Source organism: Urocampus carinirostris, chromosome 10 (assembly GCF_059441175.1).
Source record: "Urocampus carinirostris isolate Australia breed hairy pipefish chromosome 10, RoL_Ucar_1.0, whole genome shotgun sequence".
NCBI classification, from domain to species: domain Eukaryota; kingdom Metazoa; phylum Chordata; class Actinopteri; order Syngnathiformes; family Syngnathidae; genus Urocampus; species Urocampus carinirostris.
In genome coordinates, this window is record NC_142358.1 from 23,152,410 (window position 1) to 23,168,448 (window position 16,039).

The following is a 16,039-nucleotide window of genomic DNA, read 5'->3' on the forward strand; positions in this document are numbered from 1 at the left end:
CAAGTAATGGCTGAAATGTGATTGGTTAAATGCTTCAACATGAAATCACAAATCTGGAGGGAGTGCAAAAAGGACAAATGCAATGAAAGGAAGTTGACAGACAATCCAGAAATATTAAACAAGTATTCATGGACAAAATATAATTTACATCACATGATTCCGATATTTTTTTAGACCAGCAGAGAAGGCCTTGCTCTGACGAGCAACCACTGATTTCGTCAAATTTTGCATCTTGTCTTTTATAATACACAAACTAAAAGTCCAAAATCAGAGCCTTTTGTTTGTGTCCTTCTCTCAGTCTTCTTTTCTCCTGTTGTGCCCACAGATGTTATGTTGATGACAAAGCCTCCAAGGTAGCCTGGCTCAATCGATCAAACATTATCTTTGCCGGAGAGGACAAGTGGTCCACTGACCCCAGAGTCGATCTGGTCACCATGGGGCAACTGGAGTACAGTCTACGCATCCAGAAGGTAATAAGGACCCAAGAGGTGAAAAGATTGAGGTTTGTGATTGTGAAGGAGGAAAGCTGTGGTTCCCTTGAAGTTTCATAACATGGAAAAAAGCTTATTTTGACTTGATGAAAACACTATTAGAAAATCACTAGTAATACAGTATGTTAGAAACTATTTCCATTTTGTCTGCGTATTGTCTTGTCGTATTTCTAAAAATGATGTTACCTATTTATATTCATTGTTCCGTAGAAACCATAATGTAATAATACATACTGCAGCTTATATATATATATATATATATATATATATATATATATATATATATATATATATATATATATATATTCCCAGAAATTTGAAAGTGTGCCCAATAACTATGTACTGCAGAATAATGGTGGATAAATTGGAAAAGCATACAGTATTTATTCCCATGCATAAATACACAGTATACTATGATATTTGTGCAATTACTGCTCATTCGAATAACTTTGCTGATCAAGATCGCAAAACACATGCAACGGGAATCGAACCCTCACGTAAATGAATGACCAAAAACTAACCAGTAGACCAATAGAAATACCACATAAGAATACACTCACCAGGCACTTTATTAGGAGCACCATTCTAGGAAGGGGTTGGACCTCCTTTTGCCTTCAGAACTGCCACAATTCTTGGTGGCATAGATTTAACAAGGTGCTGGAAGCATTCCTCAGAGAGTTTGGTCGATACTGACATGATGGCATCACACAATGATGTTAATCTCCCGTTCCACCACATCCCAAAGATGCTCTATTGAGTTGAGATCTGGTGACTGTGGAGGCCATTTTATTACAGGGAACACATTGTTAAGTTCAAGAAACCAGTCTGAGATGATTCCAGCTTTATGACATGGTGCATTATCAGAAGTTGGGTACATTGTGGTCATAAAGGGATTGACATGGTGAGCAACAGTGCTCAGGTTAGATGTGGCGTTTGCAATGATGCTCAATTGGAACCAAGGTGTCCAAATAATGCCAAGAAAATGTCCCCCACACTATTACACAGCCACCACCACCAGCCTGAACCATTGATACAAGGCAGGATGGATCCATGCGTTCATGTTGTAATCGGTAAACTTTTACTCTCCCATCCGAATGACGCAGTAGAAATCAAGACTCATCGGACCAGCAACGTTTTTTCCAATTTTGTATTGTCCAATTTTGATGAGCTTGTGCAAATTGTAGCCTCTGTTTTCTTGTTCTTAGCTAAAAGGAGTGGCACACGGTACGTAAGTCTTCTGTTGCTGTAGCCCATCTGCCTCAATGTTTGATGTACTGTGTGTTCAGAGATGCTTTTCTGCCTACGTTGGGTTGTACCCGGTGGTTATTTCTACAGGCTTGAACCAGCTGAACTCTAGCATCAACGAGGCATTTCTGCCCACAAAACTGCCACTCACTGGATATTTTTCATTCAGACCATTCTCTGTAAACCCTAGAGATGGTTGTTTGTAAAAATCTCAGTAGATCAGCAATTACTGAACTGCTCAGACCAGCCCTTCTGGCACCAACAACCCTGCCACGTTCAAAGTCTCTCAAATCAGCTTTTTTACTGAACAGAAGGAAATTGTCTTGACCATGCCTACATGCTTAAATGCACTGAGTTGCCGCGATGTGATTGGCTGTTTAGAAATCCAGTGCTAACGGTTACTGTAGTTGGTGTGGTGTACTGAATAAAGTGGCTGGTGAGTGTATATTTTATCTCATGATCACATTTTTACGGTGCCAGAATGGATAAAACAAATAGTCGTCCCAAAAAAGAACCTGTAGTAGTCGAAATCTGTCCATTCCCAAACTTTATGCTTTTACAATCATTTACAATTAAACACTCCACTGCTAACCTTTCACAGAGGGTGAATTTATTTAAGACTGTTCAAAAAATGCCAGGCTGAATAGTTGGATCCCACACATTTTCAGCTTACCAAATATGGCCCGCTTTCTGGAAAGTTTAGACACACCTGGTTTACTGTATGTTCTGCTTCAAACCAGGGACATTAGGAGCTGAAGAGGTAATCATAAATTTTTGCCAATACTTGATCCCTGAACAATTTAAGAGCTTTTCCAAACACAGAGGTGTTAACCTCATCAAAAGTATATATTTTGATGTTGTTGTTTAAAACAATTTATCATTCACCATATTTGTTATGTCTATAACAAGATTGAGCAATTCAATTAGAACTTGTGGACTTTTCATTGGTAAAATAATAAATATGTCTGTTTTTCCTCCAAGATTTTTACATTGAGTGTCGATGAAAAGCTTCTCTGACATCCAGTTATGCATTATTGTTTAGGTGGATGTCTATGACGAAGGCTCATACACATGTTCTATACAGACAAAGGAGCGAGCTCGGCCCTCATTGGTCTACCTCATCGTACAAGGTAAGCTGCTGTATGTGTAGTCAAGAATATTCCTAACTTCATAAAGGGATACATTTTGTAAGCATCCATTTAAATTGTGGGGAGTTACGCAGAAACCATCCTACTGTGCTGTACAGTAAACTACAGTGTCGAAATTCATCCTTTTTTACACTGGTAATTGCTTGAATACAGTGAAAACAAAATCTCAGAATAATGAGTAACAATATTCCAAAGCCCTATACTACCCACTGTTTATTTTCAAAACAAGCAGTATGTAGCTGACCATGCAACCTATTGTGCAGCTAAGAATGGACCATATAACCCAATAGTTGTGTATTTAAAGGTCAATATGTGAAATCGATGCATGTCTCTGAGATCCATTGCAACAAATATCCCTGTCCTTGTTGAATCTATTGTGCCAGATTATTAACTGATTGATTGTTGAATATCCTGTGTCTGCTACAAGACTGCTCCACAAGTGTAATTTTACTTACCCGATAAGTCTGCGAAAAACAAACATCAAAAGTTCTTCTACCTTAATTGTCCGTTGTATTTTCTTCTGCTGTATCTGGTAAAATACTGTTAAATTGTTTGGCTGCTATGTTGTTCATCTGCTGCACACATTTAGTCTTATCACGGTTTGCTTCACTCTGGTCACTCAGAGTTAATCCCACAGTTCAAAAAGGCATTTGATAACAATCCACATGATTTTAACAAAAATTGCTTTGGTCATTTTTACGAACCACAAAACATTTGTACTGTGTAGATCTGAGAACATTTTCTGAAGAGGTTCGGGAGATTTTGCGGAGAATGAATCGGGTGTTTGAGGCGGTGTGTTTGAATTGAAATCGGTGTAGTTCATGTGAGTTTTTTGTCTGTTTTATTTAATTGACCCTTCTTAAACCGACTTTTACCGACTCTTCTCCCTTTGACGAGGTAACAGATGAATAGGAATTAGAGCTTTACATACATAATACCCTGGTCAAAGATAGTATTGATATCGTTTGTTCAAATTTTACGCCATATTTTATAATCTCAAAAACAGCTAATATATACATATTAATCAAAGCTCTGATTGCCATTTGACTAGCATTCTTTATTAACAGCAAAAAACACATTGCCTGAAAGCAATAACTTTGCCACATGAATGGCTAAAAAATGACAGAGTATAATAAAATGACAATATTAGCATATATTCAAAAGTTTAATGAAGGATAATTAAATTTATGCAACATATTAAGAAAGTCTCTGGACAGCTATAAAAGCAATTAATGTTTCACACGATTGACAGTGGTACTGCCAGACGTATCTCTGCTGAGAATCTTAGCCCGGTTGTTAACTTGGTTTGGAGTAGGCTCGCTGTGGAGAATAAGTCACCATTATAAATGAGCAAGGCTAAACTTAACCTGCTTTTATGCAACCGACTTGAGGCTAAACTCAGTCAAAATAACAAAAAAAATTCCTGTATCAATCCCTTATCTTGATTTTGTGCAATACCCCCAAGCTGCATGCGTGAGTGGTGGCTCCTGTAGATTACTGAAACCCACTCTGCGTCAACAGTGCTAAATATTTTGGAACATATCCCCTCCACACCTTTTTCATCATTTTAATGCCTGACCCATTTTCATGCCTGTGTGTTTCGACTTCAGCATAAACCAGAATGGAGGTTTGCATAGGGTGGTACATGCAGGGAAGAGTAGCAATGGGATCCGGGATTTGTTTTTGTTTTTTTCAACAATTCTGTTTCTGTGACTAGTGATAAGATTCAATTCCGTATACCATACTTGTTATTTGAAAATCACCCATGTAGACGTGGCGAAGCATGAGCTATGTCCTTACACAGACAATTTTCCCATTTAACTCTTGATATTCAGTAAATATTTTTTTTTTGTCACTCACTATAATTAATAAAGCAACATAGTTGTTTCCAAGTCGATCGAAAAGTGTGCTTTGTTGCTGCATGTAAATGTTTCAGGAAGTTGTGCATTACTTTACACAATACATGTATAGCTACAACTGTGGCATTTTTGCCATTGTGACGATAATAAGAATCTAAATGTTGTGCAAAAATAAACCATTTCACATTTGGTTCATTTTGCAACTTAGCTGGAGTTAATGTGTATAATTTGTTTGCGTACCAAAACCATTAGTTCTTTATGGTATCAAGGTATCACTGAAGAAGAAAAAAGCCGAGCATCTGCAAAGGAATCGAATGAGCCAAAATAGTTAACACTATTTTTTTATTTTTTTTTGCTTTATTGAACATTCACGTTTACATAACCATACAAATATCTTACCACAGTGTTAGTTGGTCAGTCTGCTAACAGTCAGTTGCTTTCATAAGCTTGATATTCCTGTTATTTATTTGAATTATGACATATAATGTTAGTCTTACATATGTATTTGTACCCCACTGAATATTTTCGGTTGGTTGGTTGGTCAGTTGGTTGGTCGGTTGGTGGGATCCCTTAACCACTAGGGTCGTAAGGGCATCATTTTCTGTGGTGCGTCTTGGGCAACTAGTGCCCATCCCTCTCCAGGCCAACATATGTTTAAAGCCAGTAAAATGTTCTATGATGCGACGCATAATTGTAAAGTATGAAACAAAACCGGTTTATTACAATAATATTAAAAATATTGAAATGTAAAAAATAAATTGCATTTACATTCAACCCCTTTTTTTTGCAGTATTAGGAATTGTGTTTTTTCCTTCATCGATAATAAATATGTCAATAAATAAATCATGAAAATGAAAACACAGCATGCTACACAAACCCTAAATAAAAAGATATGATAAGCGCTTAAATATATATATATATATATATATATATATATATATATATATATATATATATACATATATATATATATATATATATATATATATATATATATATATATATATATATATATATTCATATATATTAAAAATAGAGACGTTGCAAGTGACAAAGTGAGCAAAAACTGTCCTGTCCTTGGCGCCAACCGTGGCCCCCAGTAACAGACGCAAGTAGAAAAGCACATAACCAATGCTGACAATTTTGTGCTTGCAGGGACGGCGAAATAATTGAAAAACAAATGATCAGACAAAGCAAATTTGCAGTGCAAGGGGAAAGTTAGGAACTGAGCAGGTCTCACAAAGCAAAGCGCCGGGAGGCATGACGCAGGACACCGATCCTGATTTCAAAGTCGGTTTTCACTACAATCCAATTAAATCTTTGAGGAAATGTCGGCCAGTCTTTTCAGATGAGTCATAACGCATGCATATGTGTCCGAACTGCCCATACATGAGTTAATATCATGTATGCTATGGTATTGTACAGTTAGTATACATATATTTAAACATCCATATTTTGACTGAAATGGTATTTTCGTATGATTTGTTGAAGATCATAAATCTGCCACGAGAATGATTTCATAAATCCAGATATCTTAAAAAAAAGGCTGCTTTCAGCACTGATACCAATACTGTTCTGGCATCACTGGTGACCGTCTCTAGTTTTTTGGGAGATATATCTCTTATCTTGCTCAGAGTTTATCGAGAGGTGTACCCGCATCCTGAATTTTGAAACGTCAAAGTTCTGTGTGATCTCACAAATCCAAAATCTCATATTTGCAACCACGTGAAATATGTTTGAAAAAAAACGCTATTTAACGGCTATGTGGCACTGCTTGGGAGTTATGGGTTGAATCTTTGAGTACCATATATACCAGGGGTGTCAAACTCATTTTAACTCGGGGGCCGCACGATAGAACAATCATTCTCTCGGGGGCCAGACTAGTAGATGAGAATGAAAAAAAGAGAAAAAGAAATAAGAGAAAAAGAGGGAGAGAGAAGTAGAGAGGGTACGACAAAGAAAAAGAGAAAGGGAGGGAGAGAAAGAGAAGAGAGAGAGAAAGAGGGAGAGAGAGAAACAAAAGATATGAAAAAAGAGAGAAGGTACGAAATCCAAAGAGAAATACAAAGAGAGAAAGAGGAGGAAAAAGAGAAAGAGAGGGAGAAAGCAAGTGAGAGAGAAAGAGAGAGAGAGAGAGAAAAAAAACAAGAGAAAAAATAAAAAAGGAAGAGAGCAAAAGGTAAAAAGAAAGAAAGAGGAACAAAGAAAGAGAAAAATCCAAGTACAGCGTTTGTGAGAGGCACCTGGCTTTGGCAACATCAAGTGAATAGATTTCAACCTGCGGCTCGTTTTTCTCTTGCGCTTCTCTGAGCGTTGTCTCGCGGGCCGGATTCAATCCCTTAGCGGGCCTGATCCGGCCCGAGGGCCGCCTGTTTGACACCCGTGGTATATACGGACGTATAAAAGACTTGCAAATCTCTCATCTTATGAGAAATTCACAGTTTTAAGTCAAAAACGGTGACCTATGTGAATTGTATCGATCTGAGACGAAGAATTAGGGGTATTGTGATATTTCCTACAGTGAATCGGGCGTTTGAGGTGGTGCGTTTGAATTAAAATCAATGCAGTTCGTGCAAGCAGTAGTACTGTATTTATTTAACGCTCTTTTATTTAGTTTTTATCTCATCATCACACTTTTTGTTCATGGTACCAGAGATGAATGTTAGAGAATAGAGAAAACAGAAAGTTGGCCTGAAAGATATGATAAACGCAAAAAAAGTACCAACGAAGGAAACAACTCTTCGGCGTATCTGATGATGAACCAGACTTTGAAGGACTTTAAATAAATACATTGACATTTTTATGTTAGTATTGTGTTCATAGTTTTTAATAAATTAGTTGAATCATGGCCGCATGTATTCAACAATTTTTATCCCTTTCAATGCTTAGTTTGAGCACTCAGAGTAAATTGTATTTCGATTTTTATACAGAAATGATTACGGAATTTCCTCCATACACTTTTCCCCTTTTTAAGCGCAAAACTATTTTTATCCCTGATATAAGCCCACAAACATATAAGTTGACCCCCCTCAAACTGTTTTAAGATAGCCCCTATCTTAAAACAGTTTATGAATAAAACATGTCCCGAAATAACAATAATTATTTAAATGTGTACATAATAAAGATTACTGTTGATAATGATAAAAAGTTACCACATAATACAACTGCTTTTATTTTTATTGATATCAACTGATATATGATAAAACCGATATCAACAATATCAATAGTGTTAGAGCCCGGACGGGAGACCCAAACGTGTAACGTTTTCACACCCAGCTTTATTTACGGAAGCGTAGCAGTCATGCACGGGAACACAAACGCCAGCGATTCGGCGATCGCTGGGCAGAAGAAGCGGGGCAGAGAAGTCAGGCGCGGGAAATCAAGAAGCCAGGGGCAGACGAGCAGGATACGGGACAGGACGGGACAGAAGGGATCGATACCGGATACAGATTACAGGATAACAGGGCTTGGATCAGGGATCGATACAGGTTACGGGACAGACGGGAAATGCATTCGTACGTCTCAGAACTTCAAACTTCAATTGAAAGGAGAACTGTTTAGAACATTTTGACAATAGGCTAAAACCGAAAATACTTTGGTTGAGTATTTTTGGGAAAATGCGTTAGTGTATGTCATCTCATATATTTCACAAAAGGTAACTAATGCCATTCTTTTTCAGACGGGAATCTTGCTATTTTTGTATAAAATGGATCAAATGTCTCATGTTTATGAAAAAAGTGTGCATTTTTTTGGGCAGTAGCATTCCAAAATTTCCTCTGTAAAAATTGTATTATTTTTTCCTCCATCGGTACTGTCATAAATCACGTTTTTACTATTGTACTGCAATCCTCGCAATACAAAGTGGTTTGAAAAATGAAATATTTATAATCTACTGTATTTTTGTGTCCCGTTTCCGTTATGTGATCTTAACTAGGCAACAAGGATTATGCCCACACATTTCTCTCCAATCTCACTTTTATAAGCAGCTTTTCATTTTGAACGCTTTGGCATTAAACATTTATAAATGTCACACGAGCTGAGTGACAGTTTGGCGAGATCCTTGAACAGCTGTTTCAATAGATTTGTAAAATTGTTGCAATCCCTTTCTTTTGATGATGAGACACTAAATTGGAAATTCACATGAACAAGACAAATATTTATAAGTGCAAGTACTTTGTAGTTTTAGTTAGAATTTAATATATCATGACCAAATTTTCCTGGCTATAAGGCCCCCCTAAAAACCCCAGTTCGGCCAGAAATTTGAAAGTGCGCTTTCGAACCCAGTGCGCCTTATACTCCGCGGAATACAGCAGATAAGATTGAAAATGCATTAACATACAATTACACATTAATTATTAGAATGCATTACCATACGAGGGTTTGAATACAAGGTTTTGCCTACAAAATTTTACTGTGTATTACCATATTCAAGCAATAAGTCATGATTGCCGATTCAAGGCACCTGTGACTGCCCAATTAGTGCCAACAGCCCTGAGAGCTAATTGGCTAAGAGACTCCTTTTAAACCACCGGCTTTCAAGAGGAAGCCGTCAGATCGTTGCGAACCGATGCTCCCAGCTAGGCAAGCTCATACCTTCAGACATTTTTCCTGCCCTGTTTTCTCCTACCTGATACCCGTTGCCGACCTGTTTCTGGACCCGTTTCTTCCCTGTTCTGCCATCCCGACATCCGACCTGATTTGCCCCGCTTCCTGCCTTATACCCATTGCCGACCTCGTTTCTGAACTCGATACCGCCCTTGCTCTACCGTCCCGGCTAATGACCAGTATCCCTGCAGTCTACGATTATCCTCGCTCGACACAGAAGTGTCATTTCCCCGTTTCCGGCCACCTGCTACCCGTGTCCGTCAATCAGCGGATCGTGGAAGCAAGCCCTGCTCTCCCTCTTTATCAATGTAACTGAGTAAACGAACGCTACTGGGTCCTGTCTCTGCTTCTGGTCCGTGACACAGTGATTGTGCAATGATTTGTTAAACAGTCTCTCCACTTCACCAACGAATGTTAGAGAATGGAGAAAACAGGAAGTCATTCAACAAAATACAATCTTTTTTTTACAATAAATATACACGTTGAACCGAAAGATTAACGACGCACAACTGAATAAGTGGAAAGACTGTTTAAGCTATCGGAATGCACTATGCAAATCAGTGTTGCTGTCACCTTGAGTAAAAATAGTGTGATAATGGTATAAACTGTAAAGCTTTTTCATATTCACACTGGTGGTCTACTTGGCAAGCGTCGGCGCAGTAATCAGGTACGATTCCCATTGCATACCATGGTTTGCGATTATGTCAGTGAAACAATATATACTCTAAGTGTACAAAGAGCCCAATAGGTGTACACACAGTAGCTCTTTTTGTAGTCTCAATTTTATGCGCCTTATGTATGAGGAGAAAAACTGGCGGCACTACGGCTGGGTGGTTAGCGCGCAGCCCCACGGGTCAGAGTTTCAAGGTTCAAGTCCAGCTACAACAGCCTCCCCGTGTGAAGTTTGCATGTTCTCCCCCCACCTACTTGAGTTTCCCTCAGGCACTCCGGTTTCCTCCCACATTCCAAAAACATGCATGTAAGTTTAATTGGCCAGTCCAAATTGTCCCTAGGTGGGAATGAGCAAGTGAGTTTTCTGTCTCTGTGTGTCCTGCGACTGGCTTGCAACCGGTTCAGGGTGTCCCTTGCCCACTTCCGGAGGACAGCTGAGATGGGCTCCAGCACACCCGCGAACGTACTCAGGATAAGCGGTGCAGATAATGGATGAATGGATGGAAGGATGAAAAAATATGCCAAAATACTTATATTGCGGATAATATTGTAATTATAATAAGACCACATTTGTTTGAGTTATTCACCCAAAAGATTTTAACTCCAGAAAAAAAACATTTTTGTGTCACCCGGTTTTGGTGTTTTTGAATACGGTCATCAGAACTTTGTTAGAAACCCTTCAACATGATGTGCACAACTGTCAGTATGTCGGCATTTTGTCCCTGGAAGTAAAGTGACCTTTAGAGAATGATCATGGGACAACGGAACCTTTCAATTGAAGCTTTTAAAGCCACTTCCCTCCCCCACTCAGACACCAATCCTGACCCCGACTTCCTTTTTTTTTTCACTAATGTCTCTGGTTTTCCAAGCATGTTTTGGGGCTTTCTCAAGTCTTTTTTACTCTATATAATATGGGCATTGTTTGAACGTCTAGAGACTCTAGATCAGGGGTCGCCAACACCCTGCCTGTGGGCACACTGACGCCCACGGTGACATTATCACGGGCCCGTTCTAAAAATATACCTAATTACAAGATATCAATGTCTAAAATGTGATTAAACCGTGTTGCGATTTTTTGATAATTGCATTTACAGCGATGTAAATTAAATACAAAAAGTATAAAAGATATATAAAAACCTAGCAAAGTTAGATAATCTGATAGATGAGTGCGCGTGACAATCGCATCCTCGATCTTGAGCCTCCAAATAGATTTCTACTTCCTTAAACATGGTGGGGAAAGGAAGAAACCATAAACATTATTTTTTATTATTGTGAAAGAAAACTCTGTGTTTCATTTGCGGCGCGACTGAGATTGCGGCAAATCGGCACAACATGGACCGCCACTTCAGCACTTGTCATGGTACGTAATTACCCACCGGGCAGTGTACCATGAACAGAAAATGCCTGGGAGTTAAAGGTAACTTTGGGCAAACAGTAGTGTTTTTTTACAAGGCCGGTAAAAAAAAAACTCTCAAAAAGCAACCGAAGCCTCTTTTAGAACCACATACAATTGTTAATAAAGATGAAGAAAGCATTTTAGACCGGGAGGTTCTTAAAGGGGCAAACAAATAATTGACAATGTTCTTGGTGGCAGCAGTTCAGTGCCATGGCAAAGATGGAGTTAAAATATTGAAAAACTGTAAAAAAATGTCTTACTAACTTTAAAATATCTATTTTCTTAATGGTTACACATTTGGTGATTACAAGAAATGGGATATTTTCATTTTATTAAATTTAAAAAGAGCTTTTCCTCCTACACAATTTACAATTCGTACAAACATGATGCAGAGTTCATGAAACTAAAACTGCGATGGTGTCTTGAAAAGTTTAACGTGATTTCCTGCAAAATGTTGTGAAAGTTGTTTTATTTCTGCTTTTGTGTCCTTTTGAGCATTTGTAATTGAAACAATTGGAAAGCTTAAGAATAAATAAAAGATCGCATGTTAAAGTTTATTAAAAATCAGTTCTCACATAAAATATCAATAAGATAGAAAACTAAATTAATTCCATCCATCCATTATCTGCAGCGCCTATCCTCAGTAGGGTCGCGGGGGCGCTGGAGCCCATCTCAACTGTCTTCGGGGATTGGGCAGGGGACACCCTGAACTGGTTGCCAGACAGTCGCAGGGCACACAGAGACAAACAACCCATTCGCTCATTCACACCTAGGAACAACTTGAAACGGCCAATTAACCTGATATGCCTGTTTTGAGAATGTTGAAGGAAACTGGAGTGCCCTGAGGAAACCCACGCAAGCACGGGGAAAACACGCAAACTCCACATGTAGGAGGCTGCGGAAGCTGCACCGTGGGCCTGCGCGTTAACCACTAAATGATTAATTAAATTAAAATTCTTGGTTCAGGACTGCCTTACCAAGGTGCCTTTTGTGTTTGTTTGTGCCCTTGAAGTTGCTCTCAGCCTCAGAAAGGTTGAAGACCCCTGCTCTAGAAAATAGCAGCCTTTCAGTTGAATGGCTATACACATTATTGCTCGTTTTGCTTTTGGCATAATGCAGTTTATTCACACGCTATGAGTTTTCCATAAGGCCATAATAGCCTTTACTCAGTGAAAAAGGTTTTTATGATCTGTCACTTAAGTTAACATAGTTTTTGAATATTCAGGGAATTCCAACTACTAGCCATCCTTTGATACAGATTTTTAGTAGGTATTGATGGAGTTTGTCTCCTCCCCATGTTTAATCCTATTTCTGTGTTAGAAAAACACTGCAGCAGAACAAATGAAGAAAAGAAGAAAGAAGAAAAGATGAAAATACTGAACAAAAAATAAGAAAAAAGCAGGGGTAGAAAGAAAAAAGATCAAAGATAATGTAATATTTTGCAAAAAATAAATTAATTGTTTGGTTTTTTTTGATAAAAATAATCCTTCATTCTTCTAAATTATTATAGCATTTATTTTTTTCACTCTCCAGAGCATGTGTTCATGTGACGCTAAGCCTTGTTGAAGCCAATTGACTTTTGATGTTGTAAAACTTTAAATATACATTAAAAAAAGTCCTTTTGCAGTAGTTTCAACATTTACAGTTAATATTGATAACTGTAGGGGGCAAACGTTTTTGTTGCAGGGTGCATTGGGTATAAAAAATATCTATAGTCTAGGGTCTGGGGCAGGAATAAGTAAAATTGCTGATGTATTTAATTTTTGGTATATGTTGATCCATCGTATTGAATCCAATAACTTGGCAATACCTGAGGATAAGGTATAACATAGGCCTTCCCATTTTTCTTGTGTGCATTTACATGTACAAGTAATATTTCATTTGTTTATAAAAAGACCATTTTATCTAATTGATTCAAAAACCCTTTAAAATTCAAATCATATGTATTCATATTAATACAAACTTTAATTAAAAGTTATTAAAGAGAAATAATATATCTAACTATTGTTTCAAGCACTAAATCTCACAATTTGCATGAACAAAATTCCAAACGCATTTTAGCGTTATATTTTACTCATTTTAGTTTGGCGGCAATAATTAATGAGTAAACAGATACATAAGCACATAAATGTATCAGTTCATTTATAAAGAGATACATGCATGAATACATGATAAAAATGAAAGGGTCGTTATACAAGAATTTCCCATTCTTTAAAAAAAGAAAATGCTTGCTTTGCATTTGGGAAAAAAGGCTAAACATGGTTAATCAACTAATGCACTATTATTACATTCCTTTCCATCTCAACAAGTTTGGACAGCTCCCCATGTTTAAATTACATCTAAATAATCTCTTTTTTTTTAAAAAGCATCATTGTCTTGCCTTATCCCGTCTGAATTAACGATACAGCAACAAACAACAAATAAGACTAACGATATTCACAAGTGTGTACCCAGAGTTGTTCTCCAGACTTTGAACTCTGATGTTAAAACTCATAGAAGTTTAAATGAAATAAGCAATTCATGTTTCCCCTTTTTTCTCCTGCAGGATAGTCTGAAAATAAAGCTGAGATGCCTGTTAATCTTCTTTATGGTGGCTACCAGGGTTCCCATCATGCATTTAAATGGGGCTATTCCTTTGACTCATTGCATCAGGGGTATTGACAATTGCTACAGGTGAACCAATACTGCCATTTGAACGACTATGCGAGAGAGTGGTCATCATTACTGGCTAGCATAATCTTCGTTTAATCTTTAAAATGGATGACTGCTCTTGGGCCTTTCATCGTCTTGCATTTTGTTTGAACTCCCCAGCAGTCTTTCATCATTTCTGAGAGCTACCTCGCCAATCAGACAGTTGGACTCTGACACTATGGCATTGTGCAGTGAAAACCTCAAAAATTGCATAGAAAGGCAGTGTTACGCCTGACTACACTTGCAACTCTAGGGGGAATGGTGCAATATGTGAAATAATAAAGGTCACGTCGATGTGTGGTGGTTTTAGGTGTCAGAACTTGAAGCTGTGAATCAATTTCTTCCTGCAACTATGTGCTTTTTAGCATTCAAACCCTTGTGTGCTTACATCAAAATCACTGCCCTTGCCACAGATTGCAAGACCCAATGTTTTGTTATCTGTGCTTCATGTCACTTCTACTTTAAAACTGTAGAATTTATCCCACACAGACACGAACAATTACTGTGTAACATCTTTAAGTGCCCACGTTATAGATTCTCTAAACTGACTCTATATTAGAGATAAGATATTGGGCCCGGGCCCAAATCTGACCCGGGGTTCAAATGTCGATCATTAAGTCGAGCCAGTAGGGCTTCTCTCTTGCCGTTTTTTTTCCTTCGTGGAGGATCTACACAGCATGCGCTTACTTTTACTCAAGTAGTTTTTTTAGATAAAGAAAATGCTTACCAAACTAACAGTTTAACTCAAAATCAAGTCAATTCATGTTTATTTGTATAGCCCGTAATCACAAGGAGTCTCAAAGGGCTGCACAGACCACAGATTATTGCAAACCACAGACATATATATACATATATATATATATATATATATATGTATATATATATATATATATATATATATATATATATATATATATATATATATATATATATATATATATATATATATATATATATATATATATATATATATATATATATATATATATATATATATATATATATATATATATATATATATATCCCAGCATACACCGCGAACTACTTCTACAGGGGGAAATCTCGTCGGCTGCTGCTTGCCTTCGTTGCGAGACCTTGCGACTCAATATTGATTCATATATAAGGCGCCTCATAGTACGGATAATACAGTGTTTTTTCATTTATTACATCCATCCATTATCTTCCGCTTATCCGAGGTCGGGTCGCGGGGGCAGCAGCCTTAAGAGGGAAGCCCAGACGTCCCTGATAGGGCCACCTTCTCCAGCTCATCCGAAGGGATCCCGAGGCGTTCCCAAGCCAGCCGAGAGACATAGTCTCTCCAGCGTGTACTGGGTCGCCCTCGGGGGCCTACTGCCGGTGGGACATGCCCGGAAAACCTCCCGAGAGAGGCGTCCAGGAGGCATCCTTATCAGATGCCCGAGCCACCTCAACTGGCTCCTCTCAATGCGGAGGAGCAGTGGCTCTACACAGAGTCCCTCCCGGATGACTGAGCTTCCCACCTCATCTCTAAAGGAAAACCCAGACACCCTGCGGAGGAAACTCATTTCGGCCACTTGTATCCGGGATTGTGTTCTTTCAGTCATAACCCAAAGTTCATGACCATAGGTGAGGGCAGGAACGTAGATCGACCGGTAGATCTAGAGCTTTACCTTTTGGCTCAGCTCCCTCTTCACCACTGTATTTTGTCATTTATTTTGTAATTTACAGTATTTTGTTATCAATTTTGTTTTTTTGTTTTGGCATGTAATTTGGAGTGTATTTTGTCACAACAAAATGACATTCAACTTAAAAGGAGGCCCTAGTTGTGTGAGCTTTTCATCTATTGGTTGATTAGTGGTGAACAAATAAGCTATAGGTAAAATGCTAAGCGAGTTTGACCCACCCCTTCATCTGAATAACACTTTGTTGTGACAGAATACACAACAAAATACA

At 38.1% G+C, this 16,039-nt stretch overlaps 1 protein-coding gene across 2 annotated transcripts in view; it reads left to right on the top strand.

The window, feature by feature from the left end:
* lsamp (limbic system associated membrane protein) overlaps nucleotides 1–16,039 on the top strand; it is a 379,231-nt gene that overhangs the window by 315,732 nt on the left and 47,460 nt on the right. For both annotated transcript variants that reach the window (XM_088345225.1, XM_088345224.1), the window contains 2 exons: nucleotides 326–470; nucleotides 2,779–2,866. In XM_088345225.1, the coding sequence (XP_088201351.1) occupies nucleotides 326–470; nucleotides 2,779–2,866 (233 nt within the window). The remainder of the gene's footprint in view (nucleotides 1–325; nucleotides 471–2,778; nucleotides 2,867–16,039) is intronic.